At 43.2% G+C, this 27232-nt stretch overlaps 1 protein-coding gene across 46 annotated transcripts in view; it reads right to left on the minus strand.

The window, feature by feature from the left end:
- Positions 1-27232, minus strand: part of CCDC85A (coiled-coil domain containing 85A) — a 218928-nt gene that overhangs the window by 73791 nt on the left and 117905 nt on the right. For 21 of the 46 annotated variants that reach the window (XM_086875015.1, XM_086875042.1, XM_086875034.1 and 18 more), the window contains one exon: positions 20461-20550. In XM_086875015.1, the coding sequence (XP_086731141.1) occupies positions 20461-20509 (49 nt within the window). In that variant the 5' untranslated portion in view covers positions 20510-20550. Of the gene's footprint in view, positions 1-7669; positions 7840-20460; positions 20551-22466; positions 22652-27232 lie in introns of all 46 variants that reach the window. The other 25 variants (XM_086875012.1, XM_086875032.1, XM_086875038.1 and 22 more) reach the window with 3 other exon arrangements.

Raw genomic sequence — 27232 nt, forward strand, 5'->3', positions numbered from 1 at the left:
TGCACTGCAATAGCATCCGAGACCCCCAGCCATGGAGTGGGATCCCTCGGAGCTGGGGCTTTAGAACCACTAAAGGAGAGGACTGTCCTCAATATAGTCCATAAAAGACAATGATCCTAGAATTTACAGGATACACCTTTAGACCTCGGGTTCCTTCAAAGGAAAGAGGCAGAATTAGTTAAATCTGAGTGTCCCATTCAATATGTGGGCATTTCTCACTGCAAAGCTGCACTGACATTAAACTGAGGAAGGAACAAACCACAGCTTTAGTGTCAGTTTAGCAAACAGAAATCAAATGAAGATTTACCATCATGTCATGCAGCAAGGCTTTGAAGTTCTTCACTGGTTTGGGGCCACTGAAATATGCATCTACATACCAATGTACGCAGTGCCCCTCTCGGAAGGAAGGTACACAGTAATTGGGAAGGCAGCTCATGAGGTTATTGAATGAACAACAATCCCCACAGATCACCTTCCTCTGCAACTTTCATCTCCAGGAACAAACTCGTTAGTTATTCTGCTGATTCCTCTCAGCAGGAAAAATCCATTAAATATTTAATTAGGCTGTGTTCAATATATTAGGTAAGTGAACTGCTCTATCTAATGCTAACTTAACGTTACATGCTATATCATTACAACACCGTGCTGCAATGATATGCACATTACTGGAGATTTGGGTCTATTAGCTTATGAACAGGAACAGCAAAACAAAAAGGAACACCCAAATCAGGATTTCTATTCTAGGCATCCTCCTTTGAGCTATTATTACTTAATCAATTCCAAAGGAGATGCATGAACTCAGGAAACTGGGCATTGCAGTGAGGGGGTTTTTGGCTTGTTTAAGTGGAGCAGGAATTCATCAGCAGAGAAAATCCCTGTATATGGCTTGCCACAGGCATGACACACCAGAGTGGACGTTCTAAACTGAACAAAACAGAGCTTAGACAGAGAGCAACTTAGCTATTCCAACAAATAAGATTTAATCTAGGTAAAGCACAAACCATTCCTTGAGAACAGCCAGCAAAATCCTGCTGACCTCAGTCACTTCCCAGCAATTTGGGATGACACACAGCATAATGTCTGGAATACACAGGGAGAGGAAAGAGAATCTCACTGCTGTACATTTTGTCACAGCTGAGGTATGAAAAATGCCAAGGGCAAGTGGTTCTGAAAATAAACTGATAGGATGCAGTCGAAACAATTGTTTCCAACACGGAGATATTAGAGACCAGGAACCCCAACCCCCAATCTTCAGGGGATGAGCATTTTCTCTGTTTGTAGCATTAGATAAACATTGAGCACAAAGATATTTGCACAGCAAACTCTTGCAGCTTCAGCACCACATGAAATAAAGGAGGATCCAACCCAGAAGTGAGATTCCCTAGGCTGACTCAGCCCATGTTTTTCAAGGCTAAAGAACAGGCTGTAACTTCCTAATATCTGTGGACAGGAACAACTGGGTTCAGTCCTGAAGGACTGAATATGATGCCGCTACCAAAGACCCCAGAACTGACTAACAGAAGGTTTTGATTACAAAAGGAAACAAACTTCACTAATTTTTAATAGGAATTCACTGCTATGGAGGCAGAGACCAGTTAGGTATTTTCAAATTTGTCCCAAGACTCACTGGCTCCAAAACATGGCTTTCCATTATTTGCAAGGAGTCCTGGATTCATAACCGGCACAATTACTTCTTATCAGCCGTGATCCTCATCTCTTTCTAAAAGCAGAATGACATTTAGACAAAGAAAATGACAGAAACAAAATTAGAAGAGGGAAATAGCTAACAAAACATAATTAGGGGAAAAAAAAAATCACATTGTCTACTCTTTTCTCTTGTCAACAGAAATCCTCAGTTGCAGAATCCAAGTGGTACTTCCTTATGTTGCCAAAAATGCAAAGATGTTAAAGAGAATTTTGCAAGTCAGCCATGTGTCAGAAAATCCCAGCTGACTGAACTTTGATAAATGTCTTTTAAAAAAGAGCAAATGTGTTTGTATTCTTTTCTCCATTATAATGCCTTTTTTATTTGGGTGGGAGATTTTTTAACAGTGGTTCATATAAGCATTAAAATCAAAACATTTGGGAAAAATGCAGAACACAGAGCCCTGTTGCAAACAGCCACGGGAAGATGTGCAGCTGAGAAATTACTTTTGGAAATAAAGCAGGTTCTGGAACTAGACCATCTTCAACTTTACACAAACCCAGAATATCCCTGATCCATCACAGGGGTGGGGGGGAAGCAGTTTGGACCAAGTTGAAAGGAAAACCTCCAAGAAGTTTTCTTCCAAGAGGATCAGATGTTGAATGCTTCCCTCAAAAGTAGCTATTTATAAATAAATAAATAAGGCAGAATAGAAACAGTTATTTTCCATACACCCTTCCAAAGCTCAGACAAGAACGAAGGACAAAGTCAGAGGGTTTCATCATGATTACAGACATAGAAAGAAAAGAGAACAAACTACAACCAGATCCTGTTAAAGATACTATTGCTTTAAAGACAACTCCCCTTCTTCAAAGGGTGACAGAAACGTGCTGGTCCCACAGGGAAATTGAGAATCTTCCCATTTTTGTGCTATAATCTTCTTGTTTCTCGTTTTCCAGGGACATAAATCACTGCTCAGCCCTGTGACACATCCCTCCGTAGCAACAGAATCACTGGGCTGGGCTGAGCCCTAAACAAGGAGCCAGTTTTGGGGAGAGGGAAGCCATCAGATGCAATGCTCATGTAGGACAAACCTAAGCAGATTTCTGTATCAATCTGCATAAACAAGGCAGTCTCCTGATTTGTATGGATGGGCACTGCAGCTGCTCTCTTTGCCAGGATTCTGAGGACAGTCTCTGCTACGAAATCATCTTCACCCAGTTTACATCTCAATAATCCACTTAAAATGTACAAGAACTAATTAAACTTAGTGGATAATGATAGTAACAATAGTCCATAGTAATTTCTAGCATTTTCTATCTTTAATGCGCTTTATAGGCATTAACTAATTAATGGATAACATGAATTAAAAAAATCAATGCTTGGGCATAGCATATGATTAGAATTAACATTTCAATTGCTCTGACCACTACATTTACAAAATGCTTCTCACTTCTTTGCATGTGTGTGTAATAATTAGAAGGGATCACAGCTGTACAACTTATTACAAAGTAATTATCGAGTTTCAGAGCTGTCCTGTACAGTCAGTGAGAACTCACATCTGCTCTCCTATTGTCCCTGAAATTTTGCCTTTTTAGCTATTTCCACAGATCCGTGTTGCTGTAATCTCATTTTCCTTAAGCTTTGCTCATGCACAAGGGGGTACTGTGAGGTTCCTGCAGCTACTGGAGCATTCACACCCAGACAGAAAAGCTGCATTTGGGAAGTTCCAGGGACCAAATCCCATTGCTTCTTCCCACACGGCAAATACCCCCACCAGATACCTGGTGAGTGCAGCCCTCACTGACTCACCTCAAAAATCACCTCTAGTGCTAAAAGCAGAGCAGTGCAGAGCTCTCCACGGGCCAACTGCTCTGGATCTGCTTCACAGGACATTTCTTTTAGCCAGAGCCTTCCGATTGCGCCACAGCAGATTAAATGAAATGCAAGTGTATCTGTGCAGGGGCCAGAAGTGGAAGTCTCCCACTAGGAGGAATTGAGGCTTTCAGAGACACAAAACAAAGACACATTTTGGCAACTTGTCTTCCCCTGCTGCCAATTTAAACCTTACAGTTTAAAATTACTTCCTTTCAACATCTGTTGTTTTTGTGGCAAATGGATTGACCTCTGTGAGAAGGGAAAAGTTCCTTCTGGGTTTCTTTGCAGGCCACTGGTCTGCAGAGAAGTCCGTGTCTGGATAACTCACAGCTGTTAGATTTTCTCCAACAGTTTTTGAGGGTTTTCAGGTACTAAAACCAACCCAAACTAACAATCCCCAAAGCCACGAGGACCCACACACATTAGCTACCACACACAGCCTGCAACAAACAAACCTCCCGCAGCTGACAGGGTGAATGCATTTGCCTTTTCTCCAAAACACCAACTTGCAGCATTTTCCCTGCTGGTGCCTTCCTCCCACTGCCCTTTCCATCTGCAGAGACTTGCAGTTTGTCCTCCTGCTGTTCCACGCACCTTTTTAATGAAAATTAATTCATGTTGCAGCATTTTCCCTGCTAGTTGTGTGGGCTGAGCCTGCCTTTGCTCTGCTGTTCTCCGCCTTTATGGACCAATGCAAACTGCCCAGCCGGAGTTCCCCTCGGGAATCTCTTTTTCTCACACATCCCCACACAGTTGTCGAGTGTTACATGTGTGGAGGGCCAAAAGCACTTCTCCAGCCTGACAAAGTTACCTCTTTCAAATTACTTCTCTGCTCCTATCTCTTTAGGTGGCTGTAGCAATCTCTGAGCAGCTGGTTCCTGTTCCAATTCCCCTTTTTTTTGGTGCTGGTTCCATGTTTCCAGTCAATGCAATCAATAGCACACTTCTCATGTTCCCCCGATTACATAAATAAATATGGATCCAGTGCTCCCAGTGCTCAGGTTGAGGTGACAAAGGGGAGCACAGCAGTGAAAGCCAACACCAATCACTCAAACCTTGCTGAATAAAGTTCTTACGAATAATTCAATTACCAGCTTCCTTTTCCCATTTAAATTCATTAAATGCCCATAAACTTTTAACAGGAAAGGCCAGCACTGATTTTAATCTTGCTCATTACCTCTCCTGCTTCTGACTAATAGGGCTGCAAATATTCATTCTCGTGTTAATTATTTTTTATAATGTTATTATTCTTTAAAATGGAGTCTTTCTTTAATTTAGACAGAAGCTGGCGGGTGAGGTCTATATAGTGAATTTTCCAGCTCATTGGATTTTACTTTCAGCCATGAAAAAAACTGCAACTATGAAGACAAGTTTCAATCTGATCACTTCATAAGTGTTTCTGGACACTGTGGATGAAAGAACTGTGCTAATAAAGTTTTCTGGATCCTGAATGGAAATTCTCATTGGAATTCTCACGAACAGGTCAGTCCTAAACCCTTACTAGTAACTGTGGGGAATATTTCACAATTTTACAACAGCATTAGTGAGTCAAACAGGTTGAAACTGGAAAAAAACTCCAGGGCCATTACTGCCACACACAGCTCTCTTCAGAGCTGTGAAGCTGAAACATTTGGTGGCCACAACGTAGGAATCATTCAATGATTGAATTTTCCAAGCAAACAGAAGCTGGGAGGATTCCAGGTGCTCTGACATGGAGCCCATCCCAGGAATCCCCCTGAATCCATCCCTGTGTGCAGCAAGCTCTGCTGCCACTGTAGCTCTGTGACCTCTGAAGAGGAAAATATGGGAAAATCACCCAGTTTCTAAAGCACAGGAAAATGTTTTTGGACGAACAGCAATGAGTCCCATCTCAGGAGGCTTGGGAGAGCTGGAGAGGGATATTGCTCTGAGCCTAGGAGATGATTTTAGACAAGATCCAGGCACTGGCCCAGAGCACAAGGAAATTTCCACTGCTATTGGTACTGTATATCATTGAGATAAATAAAGGCTTTCCTAAGCTATCCCCTCCCCAATGCCTTTCAGAAGTACTGCAGTCACAAAAACCAGCAAAAACTTGAAGACTGCAGGAAATGCAAAGTATTTCTCGTCTATAAAAATGTTCTAAAGCAAAGAGGTATCATACAGAGCAATATTTCATAAGAAATTACAGTCTCATAGCTCTGCTTTTTGCTTTTCCATTTAGCACTCCTACCCACCTGCTCTCCCACCCACACACCCCCAGCATTATTAATGCTTATGAAAGGGCATAAAGTTTTCATAAGCTTTCATAAAGAAGGTTTTTGTCCATTATCTAGAGAATAATGTGGTTCATTCCATATGCTCCCTTGGGGAAAAATAACATTTTGGTCTGATCTAACTAGATGCTCTCTCTTGGGACAATATAACCTGATTTTCTTTTGGATTTATAAGAGTACCAAACAGTTCTGCCTGGAGACAGTGCTTTTCATTGAGGGGGTGTCAGGTGTGATGCTTGTTACACCTCATCATCTCATACCATGTGTTGTTATGTGTAGAACAAGATGCATCTTTGATCCTAAAAGCTGATTCTGTGTTTTTTATCTCATTACTGAAAATGAGATTGCTAATGCTCGGGTTTTTGTACATAAAATCTACTTCAAGGATATGCTTTGTTGCCATTTATTGTTTGCTTCTGGAAAGCTCTTGATCAGATAGAAATTTGGTGATGTCACTAAATCATCCACTTGCAAAACAACCTAAATAAGCATTTGCTTGTGCTAAGGTTAAGGCCAGACTACAAATTTGAAAGTCAGTGGTGGAGCCAGGGATTTCAGCTGACACTGCTTTAATATCTACAGTCTTAATGTTATGGTAAAAAACAGCAGGAGCAGTCCAGGCAGGAATGTTTTGGCAGAAGGGAGAAGCAGCTCTCAAGGCAGCCCAGTGCCCTCTAAATGCAAACCAAAGTTTGGATGTGCCCGTGGCAGCGAGGGGACACCAGCACAGAACAGGGAAGCTCTGGTACAGATGTCACACTGTGAAAATGGTGGTCACCTTCAGCATCACCTAAAGCCTCCAAGCAATTATCAAGGGTAACCAGCCCTCTGCTATTCCAGTTTATAGTGATTTAGAATAGAAGAAGCCAAGCAGGAGTAACCACCTGTGTCAAGGCTTGTCATAGCCCTCAGCAAGCATCTATCAGGGAGGGGACAGTCCCCTAAATATCACTCCCCCAGCTGAAATAACCAGTTCCATAGCAGCCTCGTCTGTCCATGAGAAGTACTGCATGGGAAGTAGGGAAACAGCAGTGAAGTGACTCCAGTCAGCTCAGTGAACTGTGTGGATTTGTTATTTACTGAACATCACTCAGATGGGATAAACAAACAAACCAACCCCTGGACCTATTCATTGACATTTTCAAAAATCATTAATATGATCTCTAAAATTGCAGAAATTAGACATAAAGCATCAGATAAAACATAATTGTATGGAGGAGCCAAGAGCTACCTTCCTCTCTGGCTTTTATATAGGTACATCAAATACAGCTTAAATAAAATTGCTCTGTACCTGTCTTTGATAAGAAATCCTAGACTTGTCCTAGACTTGTCCTAGACTTCCTCAGATTTTGCCACCTATCCAGATGCACCCACACAGAGCCGGTCACTCCAAGTGCTCCATGGGGCAGTGTGGATCTGAGAGGATGGCCCAGCTCCCCAGGACCCTTTGGATGCATCCCCAGCACACAGACCCGGGCTGAGGGCTGCCTGCTCCAGGCCGGCTGTGCCCACCGGGTTCACAGGGCACATCCAGGCCTTTGTGGCCGTGTGTTCCCATCAGAGAGGGCTGGAACAACGAGTGACTTCCAGCACCACAAACCAGAGACCAAGGCTCTGAGCCACACTCCCTGTGTGGGACTAACTGCTAATGGAGAACAGAGTGCCTTAGAAGAAATCCCTGCTGACATTAATACAGTCAGAGACCGTGAAAGATGACCGGGCATCTCCACTGAGGGGGAATCTCCACTGAGGGGGAATCTCCCCAGAACACAGAGAAAGTTTCCTCCGGGGCCGAGAGCTTGGCCCTCCCTGAAGAAACTTAAAAATAAGTCGGGATAAATGTGGATGGCATGTAACACGGCATGCGGACATCGTGCACAGTTCAAAATACCTTCAGCCTGCCGGGCGGTTCACTCCTCAAGCAAATCCCCTCACGACTCCGGCCGGGGTCCCACAGACGGGAAGCGGCGGGAAAGCGGCGGGAAGGGCACCGCGGCCGGCAGGTGGCGCCCGCACACAGGCGGTGCCTCAGCGCGCCGGCCCGAGCGGACGCTGGCTCGTCTGAAACACACACCAATTATTCACTGATAGAAATATGTACATCGGCACTCCCCCGGCCGCCTGAGATCCCCTCCTGTTTGATCTCCACAAAAAAAGGGGCTTCACGCCAGGCCGTGGTTCTTAACGGCCCTTTGGAGCATCCCACGCCTCCAGGCCCGTGCCTGCATCCAGCTTCCTCTCCCGGCACTGGCTAAGAGGCAATGGCACCACAGAAAGCGATTCCAGAGAAATTGCCTTTTGCCTCTCCCGAGGAAGGCCCACGCCTTTTGTGGCTCACAGAAGAGCAAATTCCACGGGTGTTGGGGTGATTCCCAAGAATCTCCCCCATTTTACAAGGCTTCCCCTCACAGACCCCATACATGGTATTTTGTACCGCTGGCCACTTTGAGGTTACCCACTGAAGGAGTTCCTTAATGTACAAATGCAGGATTTACAGTATCGTTTGATAGAGGAAGGAAGCTCAGGCATGGCCTACAGGCAGATGAAAATCAAACAGAACAGAATTCCTTTGCTTTAGGTACGCATCATCCCCTCAGCACCACCACGAGCCGATGCTATCACACTGTCAGACAGAAATCCCTGCGAACATGAGCTCAGGAATTGGAGGTGAATTGTCCCAGTGACAGGAACCATGGCTAAGGACAGAAATCCTGATCCTCCACTGCTGCTCTAACCATTGGCACCATCCCTGTGAAAACTGCCACCTGATCTCCCTGCCTCACTCTACTCTCACATACAAATCAGGAAAGTCTGTTCAAGTCAAATCAAATCAAAATAAAAACCAAAAGCTGAGCAATTTGCTTTTACTGCGGTGTAGTGCACGTAAAGGTGACTGCGGTAACTCACGGTTACAGCTCTCAAACTGTGATAAAATAAAACCAAGGGACATTTCCCAAAAGGACCACAGTCAATCCGGCTGCAGCTCACAAGCTTGAGAGCAGCTAATAAAATAAGCCCAAAGAAAGGCAGAATTTGAATGATGTAGCCACCTCCAAAAGCATTTGTTCCTAGAAATGCATCTGGGAGACATCTTTCTCCCCCAGTGCATCACCTTCCTCACAGGAAGGCAGGAGGAAAATACTCCCCACCTTAGAGCACTGTATTTTACTAAGAACAGAACCTGGATTTCTCTAAGATTGGACAATTCCCTCTCGTGAGTGATGCCATCTCACACTCCCTGCTCCGTGATCTGTGCCAGAGTCCGCTGGCAAAGGGACCCCACAGGCTTGTTCCTGCTTGTGGGGCTAAATAAGTTCATTAGGCTTACAAGGGAGAGCAACCTCAAATAAAGTGCACACATGGCTGTGCCCTGCTTTAATTAAAATGTATGATCACCAAACAGCTGACACCCAAAGCACTGCCCACACAAAGGGGGCACACACATCCCTCTGTTAACAAGGCTTCATTTTCTGTCAAAACTTCGCAGGTGAGGCATTTCCTTGGTGGGTTTGAGGTTTATTTTTTGGGATGGGCATAAGAGGCTCCACCATGTGGAACTGGGTCTAATAAGTTTCTGGATGTGTTTCAGAAAGAACTTGAAATAACAAAGTTTTCAAGAAAATAATTAGAAAATATGCATATCTTTCAGTGACTTGATGACATTTCTGCAATCAAGATTTTGCAAAATACCATACAAGCACTGACCATCTTTTCTGCTATTTCCCATTTTTGTAGCTGACGGTGACATCTAAAATCTAAAAGATTTACACCTCAGAAAGAAATATAAGCATCTAATTATACAAGTTTTTTTCTCCAGGAGAGGAAAAAAATGTCAGTCCTGTGCTGAACTTTTAATTTTGCCAGACCTCAAGTAATGAACATTTGCCACGGGTGTTTCAACACTGCTCTGCCCGCTAAGTGTTCCAGAATATACGATCCAGGCTTTCTTCTGACAGCTAACTAATTCATTCTCAGAGAGAATCAGCTTTCCAAAGGTGAGGAAAAATTATTTATGCAATCATTTTTTGTCACAGCAAGCACAGCTTTAAAGGAAATAAAAATTTTATTTGGAATATGATAAAAAAAAAACATTTCAGCAAGCAGGATTGAGCTGGCTCACGTTGCTTCTGAGAGGAAAAATATGTGGGTTTTTTTTTTACTTTGTTCTATTACTTGTGATATAGAGGGTTTAGATTTAAGGTTATCTTTTTTATGTCCATTTTTATCACCAACCTTTCCAATGATCTTGTTCATTCTGGCTGCAGAAACTGGGGCACATAATGTTATGCCATTTGCAACCCATTACAGAATGTTGTTCCAATGACTTGCAATTGAGTGCAATATAAAGCTGTTTATAAGGCAGTCACTTGAGTACAGAGTTTAACATAACTAAAAGATACGGAAGAAAGAAAGGAAAAAAAATGCTCCCAGAGCCATCGTATTTTTATTTGCTCATAAAACTATTTTGGAACTTTAATATTCAAGCGTAAATTTAAGCCAAATTAAAGCGTTGAAATGTTTACTGAGAGTCGTATTTTAGGAACGAGTAAGTTCAAAAGTATTAAGAAAACAAAAACTGGGATGTGAAGGCATACCTCTGCTCAGGACAGCAAAACTCAAACAGGATGGTTTAGCTGGAAAACAGTGTGTTCACTCAAAGGGAGAAGTAATGAATAACTCTCTTATGAAGGTGCTTCACATGCACAGATCCCATCAAACACAAGAGGCTGAGAGACACGTCCAAGTCCCCTTTGAACATCAGGAAAAATTCTAAATCAAATGTACATTTCCTCACAAGGGGCAGGTCTTTGGGAGGTAAAAATAGTTGAGCTTTGCTAATTTAAGTCCAGGACTTGAAAGTGTTTTGCAAATAGTCTGGGCTCAGCACTGCTCCTGGGAGATGAAGGTGTTGTTGTGTCCTTTTTATAGAGACTGTGCAGGAAGTGGATTTTTGCTCTCAGCCATGAGGTAGAAACAATTTTGAAGCACATCTGCCCCTTAATGGAGTTTTAGGTCAGCTGCTGCTGCTGGAATGCTGAAACATTAGTCTGATTCAGCACAGGAATTTCTGCGTTCCCAAAACTGAGGGGAGAGAGGCTAAAGGCCATCACAAAGGCTGGGGAGCAAATTCTGCTCTGAGTAAGTGCAGTGTGCTCACCCCTGATCCAAAGGGAAAATCCTCTTGTCATGGAGCCGTGTATGAGCAACCAGGAGCAGATGCTGAGGGGCCAGCACAGGACCCCAGCCCAGATTATTCCAGGCAGAGGCTGGAATAATCTCAATGGAGATTATTATTATAATCTCAAATGGAGAACCATTGCCCTGCTGGAGCAGCCCTTTGGGGCAGGATCACAGGCTGAGCTGTCTGGGAGGGGACAGCGATTCCCCCAAGGAGCTCTGTGGTGGCATTTGGCAGTTTCATTGCTTTCCACATCTTCTGCTGGTTTGCATTACTGCAAAAAGGCAGCATAAAGTGGAAAAAGCACATGTTTTCAGAGTTCTGACAGTTTATACAGTGTGCCATGCAAGACAGCCCAACTGTTTTCCTTTTCTGAAAAAAGTTTCCCCTGAGCAAGCCTTAATTCCCCGTTCCAAACTGACTGGCAATTAGGAGTAGATGAGCACTCCACGCTCCATCTCAATACAGTTACAACTATTTAAAACCCAATTAATTTCTTTCTAACTTTCCCATCAAGCTGTAAAGTTCCAGTTGGCAAGGATTTTTTACTTTGATTTTGAATTCCTGCTTGGAAGATTAACTGAAAATGGATTTGGCTTGAACAGCTGCACCGAACATATTTTGTTTTATTTTGTTGCCATCTCAAATAACAATACTTAGCACTCTTCATCTTCAAAGCATTATACAAACATTGAGTCACATCCCCTCACAACAATCTCGTGACATCACCTTCTGTGAATAAAATCATTCTCATTGCAAAGAGGTGGAGAAGCAGCAAGAAACCCACAATTTGTGCGGGTCACAGGAAGAGCCCTTGGCTGAGGCAGATGGAGGAGCCGGGGGCTCACAGGCCTTGCTTTATTAACCTCCACTTCTGCAGAGGTGGGGCTGCTTTGGGGTGGTGTTTTCTTCTGTTTTTTAATTTTTCCAGCTCTGTTCACCCCAGGATGACAGCCATGGTAGGCAGTTGTGCACGTAGCAGCTCGCAGGGGCTCTATGAGCCTGCTCTGCCACCTGAAGCCGAGCACGCACGGCTGGGTCCCAGGTAGGGAGTTCCCTTTCCCCTCACTGAATAAATGGTATTTTGGGCACAGTCCTACGCAAGTGTGTCTCTGCCCTCGAGTCACTGAGGCCCGTGGATCTGGCTACATCCAGCAGGGGAGGAAGATGATCTTTCTCTTCAGCCACACTCAAATCTGACCAAGCTGGGATCTCTGAAGAGTTCCCTGTCTGTGGGGGGGAAGCAGTGCCAGGGCCAGCACTTAATCCCCGAGTGCTGTTTACTCAAGGCTCACACACTGCACACGTGGCTTATGGGCCTAATTTAGGAACCTCAGGTCGCTCTGAACTCACTGGAGAAAGGTGCCTCCTTTCAGGGGGGAACTCAGAGACCTTCATTTAGGCTCTGCTGACGACAGAGAGCGCCTGTGCTCCTAAATTAGACATCTAAATCAGCAGTCTGTGCGAAGCAAAGTCGTGTGAATACATCCCTATAAATACACATTCTCTGCAGTGCCAACTCCCATAAAGTGAGTAAACGTCAGACATGTTGAGCACAGAGTTGTCAGGGCTTCTTTTCCTGAAGAAAACTGACAAAACCCTCCCATGCTATTTGTGGTCCTTTGCACGTCTTGCTTTGTTTTCCTCCTTATTTGGCTTCTTCCTAAATATCTAAAGAGATTTTTCAAACTGAAAGAATTGGATTATTTCCTACAAAACTACAACATTAGCTAGAGAGCCCCTTTCCAAAGCATTCCGAGGCACAAGCGAGGGAACTGCTCCTCCTGAGGTATGACAGGTATGTGGTGACAAAATCTAGGTTTTGCTGAATTTATGCCTTTGTGAGGTCAAACACCCTTTTTTGTAGACTGGGAAGCACTGGGAAGAACTGGCATCAGGAGGCTCAATCATTCCTAGGCCCACCACTCCTGCACAGCAGCTTCTAACAGATTATTTCACCTTGATCCTGCTATGAGATACCCTCCATCTCAGCGAGCACTGCTGGGTGCTTCCTCTATTAAGTCCTAATGCCAGTTTTTGAGTGCAAACTGCCCACAGAATTCCCAAAGCCAGCTGAGTTATTACTGCCTCAAGTGCAGGAAATTCCATACAGGAAGAGGGTCCTTCAAATAAGAAAGGTGGTGCCAGTGAACCTGAATGCAGAAGAACTAATGAAATTGTCCAGAATCTCACTAGAGGTGAGGGCACCCTTGCCACTCTTCTCAGCATAGATAATATTTTTCTGATATCTCAAACTAAAAGAAAACAATCACAAATAAACTCAGCAGTGATATGCAGCTTTCCAAGTAGCAAGTCTGACTCCAGAGGTGAGCAGCACTGTGGCAGCACTGACCTAGCTTGTGTCTTCTGCAGCACTCTCTGGCATTTTAAGTTCCCCACAGGGAGCCATTATGGCCTTTCTCTCACTGGGGTAGTTGGAACACATAAAGACACCAAGAGCACATGAAAAACCACACAAGGATAGAAGGAGGATGCAGCTGAAAGAATTTTAAGAACTTTGTAACAACCCCCAACTGATGGCTTTTGTTTTATTCTGGATCCCCTTTGTTCCTTCTGAGACCCGGGGACTGAAATGAATCCATTGTACTCACTACAATGTACCAGGTGTGCAAAGTAATCATTTCCCCATATTTATCATCCATCTCTACACATTCTGGTTGCAGAATGGCAAAACACTGCACAATAATCTCTGCAATGAAAGAAGCAAGAACAAAATCTTGTGCTGTTCCTCCCAGGCATGCTCATGTGCAGTGAATTAAATGGCACAGAAGGATGAGTTTAAAATTGATATTTCTCATTGTGCCATAATGCCACTAAAGTTTACAGGGTAACAACACTGGCAGCTGAATCAGGTTCCCACTGGGATTTCAACAAGAGACATGTAAGACTTTACATGAAGCACTACTGAAGTTTCAGGCACTGTGTCACACCAGAGCAGTGTTTTATACAAGCTTCACTTCACAAGAGCATCACTTTTTTCAGGAATAATGAAGTGATGAGCTGTGGAATGAAAAGGAAGAAAAGTAACCAGATACCAAAGGCCTGTATGTATTTATTACTTCAAAGTGAAAACACAGCGCAGACTGGAAGGGGGAAAGGTTCAGTAAAAGCAGTTTCAGCAGAGGAATTTTAAATTGTTCACATATTCCTTGGAAAGAATCCACAGCACTTTTATCTGGTAAGAGGGATGCTGTGTTAGAAGTTGTGTCATCTGCAAGAGCAAGAAAATAATAATCTAGCTAATACTTGATTCTGAACCAGAACTTGTCCAAGAGCAAACAAAGCAGCATGAGAAGAACAGGAGAAAAAATAAACCCTGACCAGTCCAGGGTTGAGAGGAGAGGAAGTTTTGTAAACTGTAAACAGCACAGATCCCTTTTCCTAAGAAACAGCTTTTATTCCAAATGGCTCCTGAAAAGCACTTTTATGAAAATTCCATTGCTAAAAAAATAAACAAGGAGGCAAAATGACCACCATAAATATAAAAATAAAGAGTAAAAATACACATGTGTATGTAATGTATATATGTATATAAATATAAATATAGACAGAGAATGAAATGTTCTCAGTTAAGTCTGAGACACCATACCAAGTAAATGTGATGTTCTTGCCAACTATGGACAGAAAAAGCCCAGCAATTGTGGCCATTAAAGATTTATAGGAGATTCCTGTAAAAAGCAAGAGGCAAAACCCCAGAAGTCACCAAAGCCATTTCATTCGACAGGCCAACTTAATTAATTTGTTCAGTTTGCTTCTCTTCCATGCAAGGGTGTAAACTCAGGGTGGGAAGCAGGAGGCTAGAGGTGATGGGAACGAAGCTCATTAGGAAGCAATAAAGAAGGAAGAGACACCAGAAAATGAATGTTAGTTCATTGGGAGAATTTTAAAAAATGCCATTTGTCTTCATGACACGGAGGCAGAGAGCTCAGCGGGCCCGTGCACAGGGTGGGTTTGCAGGGACCTCTGGCTCCTGCTGGCCTCTGACCTCAGTGTTCAATCAAGGCAACACTGGGCTGTGCATGGGGCCACCTTGGAGTATCTGGTGAGTAGAGTTCTCAAAGATCACAAGCCCAACCCAGAGTCAAAAGAGACACCTAATACACCTGACATAGGATTTCAGCAGACTGCACATTACCTGTGCCAGTGCTGAAAATTGAAACTCCAAGCTCATACACAACTTGACCCCTTGCCCAGCCTCACCTGACACGTCACACACAGAGCTCCCTCCTACTTCGTGCCTGTGTGACATGTGTGGATATTAATCTCTGAAGGAGCATTCCATACTTCCATGCTAGAATGGAGTTAAATGCTCTTGAACTGGGACCACTTACCCAGGCAAAAATTTTCCTTCTGCACAGAAACTCATTTCCTATGAGCAGGAATTCAGGGGAAGGCCAGCCCCCCAGATATTGAGCCAGCAGTCTTCTGGAGGAATCTCCATGTGCCACATCCCATTAATAAGTCAGGCTCAATTATTTTATATCAAAACAATATCTTAGCTTTAATGAGTGCAACTGCCAATACAGAGAGACCCGTGTTATGAATTGCTATTTTCTCCTTCCCAGCACTTTCTAATTTCCTGCTAAGGAGGCAGCGGAATGGGGTCATTAATCTGAATTAGGAATACCCTGAACCTGCTCGGCACTTTATCTGCTAACGTTTTCTGGCACAGCAGTATTGGATGGGAGTCTGTATGTGAGACAACAGGGGGAGGTGAGAAATGTAGGTGCTGCTTTTAAATAACCTCAGGAGAGGTGTATTTTTACTAGTAAACTCTTAAATGTAAAAGCAGCACAGGGTTCTCTGTCTTGAAGCATCACAGGAAATGTGTAGAGCAGACAGCAGATAACATGTTCTTTAAATTAACTAGCAGGGGGACTTTTCTACTTTACCTTCAAATTGAATACTGGAATGTTACTGAAAATACACCGATGAATGAGATCACAAAACAAATAGAAATATAAGGCATTAAAATAGAAAAAGTACAATTAATAACTGCTCAGAAAATTAATGAGAACACTGCTCCATTTATAATGCAACTTCCCTCACCTGGGAGCCCAAAGGCCCTGACAAAAGACAGGACATGCTGGGTCTGTGCTTCTCAAGCAGAATTGCACAGAGACACAAACATGATATAGCCCAAGGGGTCCAATATCTGAAAACACCTACACACTCAAACCTTGCTTTCTTTTTTATTATTATTTTTTATGGGACTAAAATAGAAAGTGCAAGCTGTAGTCACGGAGTGCATTCCCATTGTGTGTGTGGCACAGGACAGACTCCGACCAACAAAAATACACGGCCAGGACTGAAACCTCAGCGCTGCCCAGACCCAGCTGCCAGCTGTTTTACAAAGGAATGCACCTCCCTCAAAATAACTTTCCACAAATGGATAATCCCTGCAAAGTCAGTGGGAGTTTTCCACAGGATTTAAACTGCTCATGGAAAGGAGAATTTCCAGCAGCCAGCCCAAGACCCGATGAGATTGTAAGCGAGGTCTCCCAAGTTTCCAGGGCTCCTCTGGCAGGGCCAGTCCTAAATCAGAGAATGGATTCACAAAGGCCACGCCTGGAATGGTGAATATTTGTCACCTGGGACTCGATATCCTCAACAGCAGCAGCACCACGGGAAGCTTTGGCTGAAGACACGGAAGAAATGCTGCACACACATCTAACCCAGCAGAAAACAGCCAATTCTCACTACAAATTACTCAGTAATTATTTTCCAGTCCCTCTACATATTTGAGAAGCCAAGAAAATTAAAAGCCAGTAGTAAAACTTTTCCCCCCACATATTTCTTTGGTAAAATCCTAATTTTCTCTTGCCTATGACTGTTCCACTATGCCAAAATCCCTTCAGCATTTAGTTCTATGTAGAACTAGGTGATCTTTCCTCTGTCCCAAACCTCTGGCTCCCAGGGTGGCACATTTATTATCAGGGTTGGATAACATGATAAGCAGTTATATCTCATAGCACGAACATTTTTCATCTCTGTGAACCTCGTTGCTAAATGTGTACCTAGGCAGATTAGAACTTAGAGCCAAGGAAGTTTATTAAGGCAGAAGACAAAGCTTTTCAGTTGCTCATATTGTTTATATTTCTGTGCTTGCTATTTGTTGGCCGTGTCTCGATGTTTCTCAAGGAGGAGGCAGTCAGTTCATTTCTGCCTCTTCTCAGCCTGCTGACATGACAGAGAAGAGGGAGAAAAGCTAATGCTGTGCTCCTGAAGCTGACAGGTATCAAGAAATAGATTTGAAAGTTTGAGGCTAAGATCTCTCCAGTTTTTGTACAACAGATTCTTCCACAAATGAGCAGCGCTGTGGTGTCCCCCTCCCTCATCCTTGCACAGCACACAGCAAGAGAACACGAGATGAAATGTTCGTGCTGGAAACAAGATGAGCATTGACAGATGAGCTGGTTTCTTCCCTTGTTTGATGTAAATAAGTTTTACAAAAACATCAGAGTTTTCTCTTCCATGCAAACAGATTAAAAAAAAAAAATTGCAACATACAGGCTACAGAACTAATTTTTTCTTTTACTTCTGTTTAAATGTGACACTCTCAGCAGAGAGGAGGGAGCTGGAGAAAATGCAAACTGCCTGTTCAGCTTCCTACCATTCCCAGTCCTTCTACCTTTGTCCCATCTCTCTTTCTTGTTACCAGGACATAGGAATTCCCACATAGGACATAAGTCCCTGATTTAAAAAGACATTTTGTGCTGGGAAAAAAAAAAAAAAAGACTACAGAGAGCAATGGGCTGGGAGCTCCTGACTTGATTGATTTAATTTATCTTTTAAATGTTTATACTGGTATAAGAGCTAAAAAGAGTAGCCTTTAAAAGTGTGGGTGTACCCAGAAGGAACCTCTCTGCTGCTTGTTCAGCTCTGACTTCCTTTAATTCCAGAGAAAGAACTGCAAACTGCAGAGCTGCTGACCTGTGGCTTGACAACTGCTTTAGGACCAGGAAACCACTTGCTCTGAACACTGGACAGGCACTGGTTTGCTTTATTTTTTTTTCCTATTTTCTTTTTTTTTTTTTTTTCCTTTCTTTCCTTTGACTATAAAAAAAAAAATTATTACATTTTGGCAAACAAGAGTGCAGGAATTGCTGGTCAGCAGTCCTGCTGCCTCAGCGTCCTGCCTTTGCCAGCGGCTTTCAGGAAACCCATCTCTTTTTTGGGCAAACTTTACCAGTTCCTGTTGTCCCAGGGCCCACCCAGACACTCCCTCGTGGCTGTGTCCCCCTGGCTGAGCACATCAAACAGCCCTTCCTTAACTTTGAAGATGCTCCATCAGCCTCCTTTATTGCACACTACCAACCTTTGAGGAATGGCATTGTTTCTCAAGGAAAACTTCATGATTTTCCACTAACATTCCACCCCTGAAAAATCCTTCTGTCCTATAAGTGGGTCCCAACACATTAAATATAATGAATTCTATCCCCAAATTAATTGCTTGTTCTGTTTGAGTTGTGACACAAACAGGTAAATCCTAAACTCTATTTCCAAATCCCTGTAAAGCTGAAACATTCTAACACTCTTTTTTTCTCTCCTTCCACTGCCATCCAGTTTTTCCAAAGGAAACAGAGCAGCTCTTTTCATGAGCTTTTTGAGAATTTTGGAGGCTAACACTCAGCCATGCAGCAATTCCTAGAAAAAGGAAAGCAGAACAACTGAACATTTGAACTCCCACAAATAACCTCCACGATGATTTTCCACATGACCCAGAAGAATTATTTTTAGAACCAGAAAAGTAGCTTTATTCTCTATTTCCACTTAGTGCTTGCAATGTTGGAAAGGACATTCAGTAAGGATGAGTATTATTTTTTCTCTGTGATGTGGATTCCCTTGGAAAAGCAGTAATTCCTAGAAGTACCAGCCATGATGAAGACAGGCTGTTCTAAGCACGGTGTAACTCATGGTGAGAGCTTCTCCCTCCTGAGGATTTTCAACCAAAGCAGGCAAAACAGAGCAAACAAAAGATGAGGAGTTTGTTTTAGAGGCCAGGATCCTCCCCAGCTCTGTTTTTGTGCAGTTTTGTGTGAGGTGGGACAAGCCAACAGCCCCTCTTCACTTCAGACTCCATCTCTAGGCAGAAATGTCTCCACTACCTTGCCATGAATTGAAAGGTTTCAGCAAAAGCTCTCAAGTGCCCTTTTCCACCTCAGACCCAACAGGCAGCTTCCCTCCATCCCTGACTTCTGCTTTCCACTCTCCAGGGCTGGGGGCACCAGGTGCCACTGGGTGGGCAAGGAAGAGGCTCAGCTGTGCAAACCAGACCATCGTGTTTCCAGTTTGGCACCCCCGTGGCTTCACAGCCCACAAAATGTAAGGTTATTTCCACAGCATCGCTACTCTCGTCATTTCTCAGTGAATACATGTTGTTCAAAAGCCCAGCAAATGCAAAATGCTTGTGCCCACTGGCAGGACCCCCCAAAAGCCTGGCTCCCACTGACCCCTCAGGGAGTGCAGTGCTGAGGGGAGGCACAGAATGTGCTCCCTTCCACCATGGAGTGACATTTCCCACACAAATTTATGTCTGATTTGCAAATCTCTTACTTATTCTACAGCCTGAGGACGAGCAGCAGCCAATGCCAAAAGCTGTGTAAGCAGATTTTTCTGTACAAATTACACAGAACTTTCATTTGCATGGCACAGGAAATGAAGCCATAAATTCTATTTGCTGTAAAATAGAATTACATACATCATATTACAGACCAACACAAACTCTGATGAACTCAACTAAAATGCATCTCAGCAAATGGTTGTGGAGGAGCTGAGCTCTGTTTGAAATCCATGAAAATTAAGGAGATGCATCAGTTGGTTAAAATAGAATTGGGATTCAGCACAGTTCCCAACACAGGTGAGAACCAGGACCTGGTTCATGTCTCGTTTTTCCTCAATATTAAAAGTCCATCAAAACCTCCCAGCATTTACATTCCTATTTGTCTAATTAAACTGGTCTATGCAAACAGTTTTGTACTATGCAATGCTGCAGGGAAAAAAACCTCAGCTTGGGAAAAGCTTCTCTTCAAAGATTTCCCATCTGCAGTGTCTTGCTCCTGCAATATCCAGTTGAGGCATCAATAACAACATGGATACAAGTTCAGACTGAAAACTGGAGGGATTTTTAAGGTGAAAAAATCTTCCATGAGAATAATCCCTTCTCAGGAACCACTGCAAAGCTGCTGTGAGAACCATACAATTTATGGTGAATCAAAAGAAGAAATTTCAATTACAGAATTTATAATTTAGGAATTTTGTACAGTGATTTGTATTTTCTGGTCTCATAGAAACCCTTGAAATTTTGTATGTGTCACCTGTTAGTTATTTCTCAACATGTGACATACTGTGCTGCCTATTTGAAGGAAGTTGTATTAATTTGCATGTTGTTAAGGAGGCTGTGCCTCCTCATCCAGCTCCAGAGGCCTCTCCTGGTGGGATCCTCAGCCATCAGGGCCTTGCTCCGGACACAAAGTTCTTACCTTTTTGGGGGACAGGCCATGAGTCTCCTCCTTCCAATGAGGGCCACATAAAGATGAATTTGTAGTTTGCTGCTCTTTCAGTCTGCAAATCTAAAAAAACAATTTAATCTGCTTTTTTTGTTTGAATAGCAAATATCATCATCATCATCATCACAAGAAGTCAGAATAGAGAGAAGACTTCCCCCCCCCGCCCCCGGTTTTGTTCCTTTTTGTCCCTCGATGAATGAAAACTCTGATGCTACAGAGGCCAGGAGAAATTTAGCCATAATTCAAGCAATCACACCCACATCTCCACGAGTGTGCAGGGTCAGTGTGCCAGGCTTTGTTTGCTTAGGTGGCTCCCATCATTGTCTGATTTCTTTCCCTCCGTGGGTCATGGCTGTGCTGAGAAGCACGTTCCATTTATACAAATAGCATTTCAGTTCTTTAATTAAAATGCAGCATAATCACAAACAATTGAACAGCCATCACCGAGGCACAAGGCAGAACAGCTTGTCACACACAAGCCACAGAATTAAGGCTGGAGACAATTTTCATTTGTTTCCTTATTAAGGAACATAAATGAAGCCTTATATTATTTGAAGATGCTTAGAGAATATAGGTATGAGCACTTGGTGGGTTAATCACTTCCAGACAGAAGACTATTGGTAATTTCTTTAATTACAGTACAACTAATCAAACACAGAAAACTCAAAAGAATTGGCCGGTTCCTATGGATTAGACTGCAGGGGTCCCATCTAATTTCAGTGACTTAACCCACGATTTCCAGTAATGTATTTCTACTCCAGCTCCAGAACAAAAACCAAAGCTGCATAGCAGATGGTGAGGTTACCATACCAGTTTCTGTATTTTTATTTAATACAGCCACAGCTGAGGTTTGGTGGGAAGAGAACATGAACAATCAAGAGAACTGATCGAATGCAGCTCTTGGCTATGGAGTCAGGATAATCAGGTTAAACTCTCTGCAAAAAGCTAAGTTCATAAACCCATAAAAGTCACCTAATTGCAATCTTTGTTCAAAAGAGCAAATACAACTGTCAAAGCAAATGCAAATGTATAAACTGCTGCCTTTGCTTTAGTGTTTAAGACTGGAATTTTTCTTTATATTGCAACTTAATTACATTTATTTAAGGGGTTTCAATGTATTAAATGATTTACTGGTATTACCTTAATATTTTCCTGAATTACCTAATTTTCTATTTATTTTTAACATGCATTTTTCATATTTTTAAAAGCTTTTTATAAAATTAAGACGTTTATATTTGGCTGATTCTGACATAAAAATAGAATGAGCCCAGTGAGTCAGAAATCAGCTCTTGCTAGAAAAGACCTAAAGAATCTTAAATGTATTCACAGTGACACATGGAATAATAATTATTTTCACATGGGCTGTGATGGAGAAGGTAATAGAGTATATTACAATGCATGAAAATAATAACCTGTATTTAATCCAACATATGGTTTTCATGAAAGATGAACTTTAACTACAGACTAAGCAGAGAGGAAAAAAAAGGAAGGCCAGTGAGTTAACACAGGGACAGACAATTTACTACCTTAATACTAATAGAGAAGGGAAAATATCTTTCTGGCAGAGTCTATTCACATAAAAATGAAAAGATAAATTTCAGGGAAATTCCCTTCATCAAATACAGCAGTTGGAAAGAATGTAAGTGCAATCCTTCACTTCCCCATCTTAAAACAGAAAGGGATTGCCCAAAGAGTTTGGGGCACCTCTGGATTTTCACAGCTGATTTGAAATATGCACTTCTGCATCTTAATTCTCCAGAGAGCCTGGTATCCTCCTGCTAAATCTCATTTATAGTCCAGCCAATTCTCACCTTGAATTTTCTAGGAGCCCTCTGACCTCAGGTGCACACAGTTAATTCTTCCTGGTAATTTATCTTATCCTGCTTTCCAGCTAATTCAATTACTGCTTGATTAGTGACACAAGACAAAGGAGAAAATAAACCTGGCCTATCATGAACCAACAGAGCCAGGGAATTCACCTGCAGGTTTCCATGAGAGGCCTCTTCAGCAGGCCCCAGTGACATGAAGGATGAGCAGGGGATCCCTGTGCCACTCCACAGGACGGGTCACACACCCCTGTGTTCACTTGAGCTGGTCCTGCACAGCACTGGGTCGCTGCTATGGGATCTGGGCTCCTTCCTCTCTGGAGACTCGTGCAATTTCCCTGAATTCAGTTCCCAAATTAAAAAATAATAAGAATCACTTGGTTATCTCAATAGGAAAATCAAGGCACTGGTGCCTTGGTGAAGGATTGGAGTGGTATAAGTCACAGAGCTGAACACAGAGCTAACTGGGAAATTTGCTTATCCCAGAAATGCTGCTTTTGAGTTATCCAGGGAAGGATGCAGCCCTGCATCCCAATGCAGGCTGCTCTCTGGGCAGCAAAGCCCAGAAGTAATGAATGATTTGCTGCACGTGCCTTCACAAGGAGCTTTGCTGACTACGGGAAGTTTTAATCAAATACTCAGAGGGTTCCCCAAACGCTTGAGTGGATACTCCAGCACTCTGTTCCTCCTCCTACCTGCTCACTCAGCAGCATTTGCTCCCTGTGCTCTGACAACACTTCCCTTTGCTTTGGCTCCAGCCAGAGAGGATATGAGAGGGAAGTGGAAGGCAAATTCTGCTGGTCCCAGAGCTCCAGGGAGTTCTCCTGCTGTAGTTTGTTAAAGGACACTGTTAACAGCCCTGCTTTAACAGCCCTGCTCAGCCACTGCTCCAGAGCTGCTCTCAAGTCTGTGCAGATGGGAAAACATTTTCCTCCAGCTGGAAGAGGATTTCTCCTCCAGAAAACCCCACTGAGTGACAGAACCGAGCGCTGCTGCAGCATGAGATGTGACACTGCACCTTGTGAGGGAAAACTGGCCGAGGTTAATGGGCCGCTGTGGGGCTCTACTGGGATAAATGGAGTTTTACCACACAAAACAGAGGCTATGAAGAATATCTGAAAAGGCATCATTTCCCACCATGTCAAATTGCTGCCCTAAAGTAGAGTTTTTAGTATTCATCTAACTGGCCTTTTAACAGCATAAAGAGAATATTGTTATCTCTAGAGCAATGCTCCAAAAGGTGATTTCACATAAAGAGTAGCAGGGAAAGCTGATGAACCCAACAAAAATAAACATTCCCTGAGGATGAAGACGTTTCTGCTGGCACAGATGGGTTACAGCAAAAACCACTTCCAGCCAGAACAGAGATTCATCAAAATTATTTCAGTGTTTGCCACATGGTACCCCAGCAGCCTCAGACATTTCAGGGATCTAAGAAGTGTCACCTCGTGTCATGCCCAGGCTCATATAAATATTCTGCTGGTGATAAACTCAAGAACCAGACAAATCTTACCCTTTGAGGAGACTTGAGCTTCAGAGTATGTTTCAAATGGAATATTTTACACCCTCCCTCAAGAAACTCAAGCAGCAGTTCAGGATATTCCCACTTCCACTGTTTTATTGTCCAGTGTTAACATATGCTTGGCTTGAAAACGGACTGCTTTAATCAAGGCTTATTTGGCTATTGTACTTTTGGAATTATGAGATCACCAAAGGACCCAGCTTAGGATAATGATAGTGAATAGAAGGACTTTGGCTTAACAGGGAAGTATAAATTATGTCTAAAGAGGATACATCCACCTTGTGCCAGCTGTTAAGCACTGCTCCCACAGACGTTTCATATGTACAAACTTCTCAAATCTCATCTTTTCATTAAAAAATGACCATAAAAATTCAGATGCTCAGCTGAAGATGACTGCTTCTGTCATCCAGTGCCACAGACATCTTTTTCTTATTTCATTTAAGGTTTTGAAGCATGTTTTGGAGCAGTGTCCTCTTTGGTGAGCACACTGGAGCTGATGCTGTAGTGTTTACACAGTGGGTGTTGGATGGAGGCACTGGGTGTTGACCTGCCACTGCCACGTCCCTGCTGGGTGCAGGGGTAGAACCCCCCTGCTGCTGGAGGCAAAACCACAACCAAACAGCTCCAAGAAAGGAAAAATTATTTGTCTTCCCTTGATCCACAGGAAGAAGAAACTTTTCCAGGGAGCTTATAGCCACTGACAGACTCCTCAGTGCCTGCTCACTGATGTGGGGCACAGCAGGATTTGGGACAGCCCTGACACCCCCAGTGCTGCTGGGCAGGGATTTCCCAACACCCCATGTGCTATCCCTGCCCTCCAGGATGCTCTGCAGTGGGCAGGGATCTCCCAACACCCCATGTGCTATCCCTGCCCTCCAGGATGCTCTGCAGTGGGATCTCCCAACACCCCATGTGCTGTCCCTGCCCTCCAGGATGTTCTGCAGCCCCTCTGCAGGTAGATGGCACCTCCAGGAACTCAGCCACGGCTGGGAGGAAATTTGTTGAAGGTGCAGCATTTCCGAGCAAACGCTCATTCACGGCTCTCCCTGGAACAAGGCTTCCAGTATAGCTGTGGTCAGAATCTGCTCCAAAGGAAGCTGTGCTTATTTATATTCTGGAGACAGATTTGAGCCTTTAGTATCTTGTTTTCCATACTCACTTTAACAAAGCATGCCTTTTCCAAGGCTTGCTAATGAGCCTAGCATACTTAGGGAAAAAATGTAAAATATACAAACAAACTCACTGTCAGATGGGTTTTTCCAAGACCTGGCCTGAAACTCAGAGAAATAAGAAATAAATGCTATGTCCCTCCAAATATCTTACAAACTCTGACGAAGAAAAAAACCCCAACCTTGATTTTTCGGCCAAATCTCCCAGCTGCTTTTGCAATTCATAACAGGTCTGGCTGAAGAGTTGGTTCATTTTTATAAATCCAGTTCCTTTTCACAAAAAAAATGTTACTTTAACAACATCCAAATCCTGATTATTTCATGCTTAAAACCAAACTTTGTTGAAAGACAGTGCCTTTTCCTGCACTGCACTTTCACCCAACATACAAAAAAGCACTTCTAAATCTCTGCTGGAGAGTGCCCCCCTTCTGAAACCAATGCTGCTACTCAGGGATTAGGATGGGTGAATTTGAGAAAAAAAAAAATCATAAATCAAGATGAAAAGATAGCATCTAAAATCCTGGAGATCAGTAAACCATCAAAACATGCATGACACTAAATCTTCAAATAAGTATTGTAATTTCTGACATCTGATGAACTTTTCTTTAAGGACAACACAACAGATCTTGGCCAGGGGCTCTCCAATGCCACAGCACACAGGAAACACTGTTATCCCTCAAATAAATTATTCACTGAATTTTGCTTATGAAAATTTAGGAAACAAAAAAATCACACCAGCACTAGCAGGTTGTCCTTTGAAGAAGTTTCCTGCCAAGGTCAAAAAGCAGCCACCTGAAATGGGCTCAAGCAGCCAGGGATTCAGAAGGAAATTCAGCTTTCTCAGATCAAGTTCTCTTGGTGTGGAGGGAATCACTTGCTGTGTGTCCTGAGCACATCCTCGCTCTGCTGCTGAGCCCCAGCCACTTTGCTGTTCCCTCATGTCACGTTAGACACGAGGCCGGCTCAGTAACCAAACCTGCAGAAACTCAAGGGAAACCAAAGGCAGCACAGGCTCTGCTGTACAAACCTGACATGTGCCACACCAGGAGATGGTTTGGATCCAGTGCCACCAAGAACTCACAGGCACCCAAAGGGTGACCCAGCAGCAACCTGGAGCTTGAGTCTCCTTTTCCTCAAAAGTCAGTCCTGTAGGACTTCAGAGAGCAGGGCTCCAAACCCTAATAGGGATTTTGAGAATTCCAGAGTTTGCTGCTCCAAAAACACACACAGTTCGACCAGTCTGCTGTCGGAGTGATTCCTACTAAAACAAACATTTAACATGTGCAAATACTAAAAGATGAATTTCCTGTTTGAACAGTCAGCACAACAGAACATTGCCAAAGGAATCATTGCAACATCTGTCAACGTAACCAACCAAATTCCAGCCAGAAAACAGGACAACCATGATCTGTCATTGAGAGACAGAACCAATGCCCCAGCACAGCTTCCCTATACCAAATTCCACATGGAGACAAAAGATGAGCAAGATGGGGTGCGAGGAAGCATTGCTGTGATCTCCTACCCTTTCCTTCCTACCCAAAAAAGCCAATAGTCGGTTTAGGAGTGGAAGCCCCTTTGGCATTTAGGAAAGGAGCCATCCTCTGGGCAGTGACAAGTTTGAGACTGTTCTGTTCTCCCCAAAAGATCACTTGCTTATGCCCATGGAGCTGCTCCCCTCAGCCATCTCATTAACAGAGACACAAGCCTGGCCAAACCTCCACAGCAGCCATGTAAAGGCATTGCAGTGATGGCAATGACAAGTCATTAATATTGACATGAAATGAGGATTCAAGTTGTTTTTTTTAATAAATATTTCCAAGGTCTTTGCTCATTTTCTAAGCAATCACACGTTCCTCATCACTCACAGGGAATATCTGATAACAAAATGGTTTCATTTCAGTTTGAAGGGAAAAGGTGGTGCTGCTGACAGCCCATTGCACAGGTGTGTCCCAGCATTTCCCTCCTGCATGGACTCACTGAAAGCTGTTCAGATGTGCAATGGGACACTCCCATCCATGACAGGTGTCACTGTATCAGTAGAAATGATGTTGATGTGGCTATGGGGGTTTTAACCTTTTCAGGAGTCAGAAATTCCTCTACAGCCTGAATCCCTGAAAAGTTTTTACACTTGTGTGCAGAAAGGTAAATGTTATCAAGTTTGCTTTTAAAATTATGTAGGAAAAGCAGAGGGAGCCAAATTAATGCAGTCTGTTTTGTCCAGGTGGTTA

The sequence above is a fragment of the Cyanistes caeruleus genome, chromosome 2, assembly GCF_971803275.1.
Source record: "Cyanistes caeruleus chromosome 2, bCyaCae1.hap1.1, whole genome shotgun sequence".
Classification (NCBI taxonomy): domain Eukaryota; kingdom Metazoa; phylum Chordata; class Aves; order Passeriformes; family Paridae; genus Cyanistes; species Cyanistes caeruleus.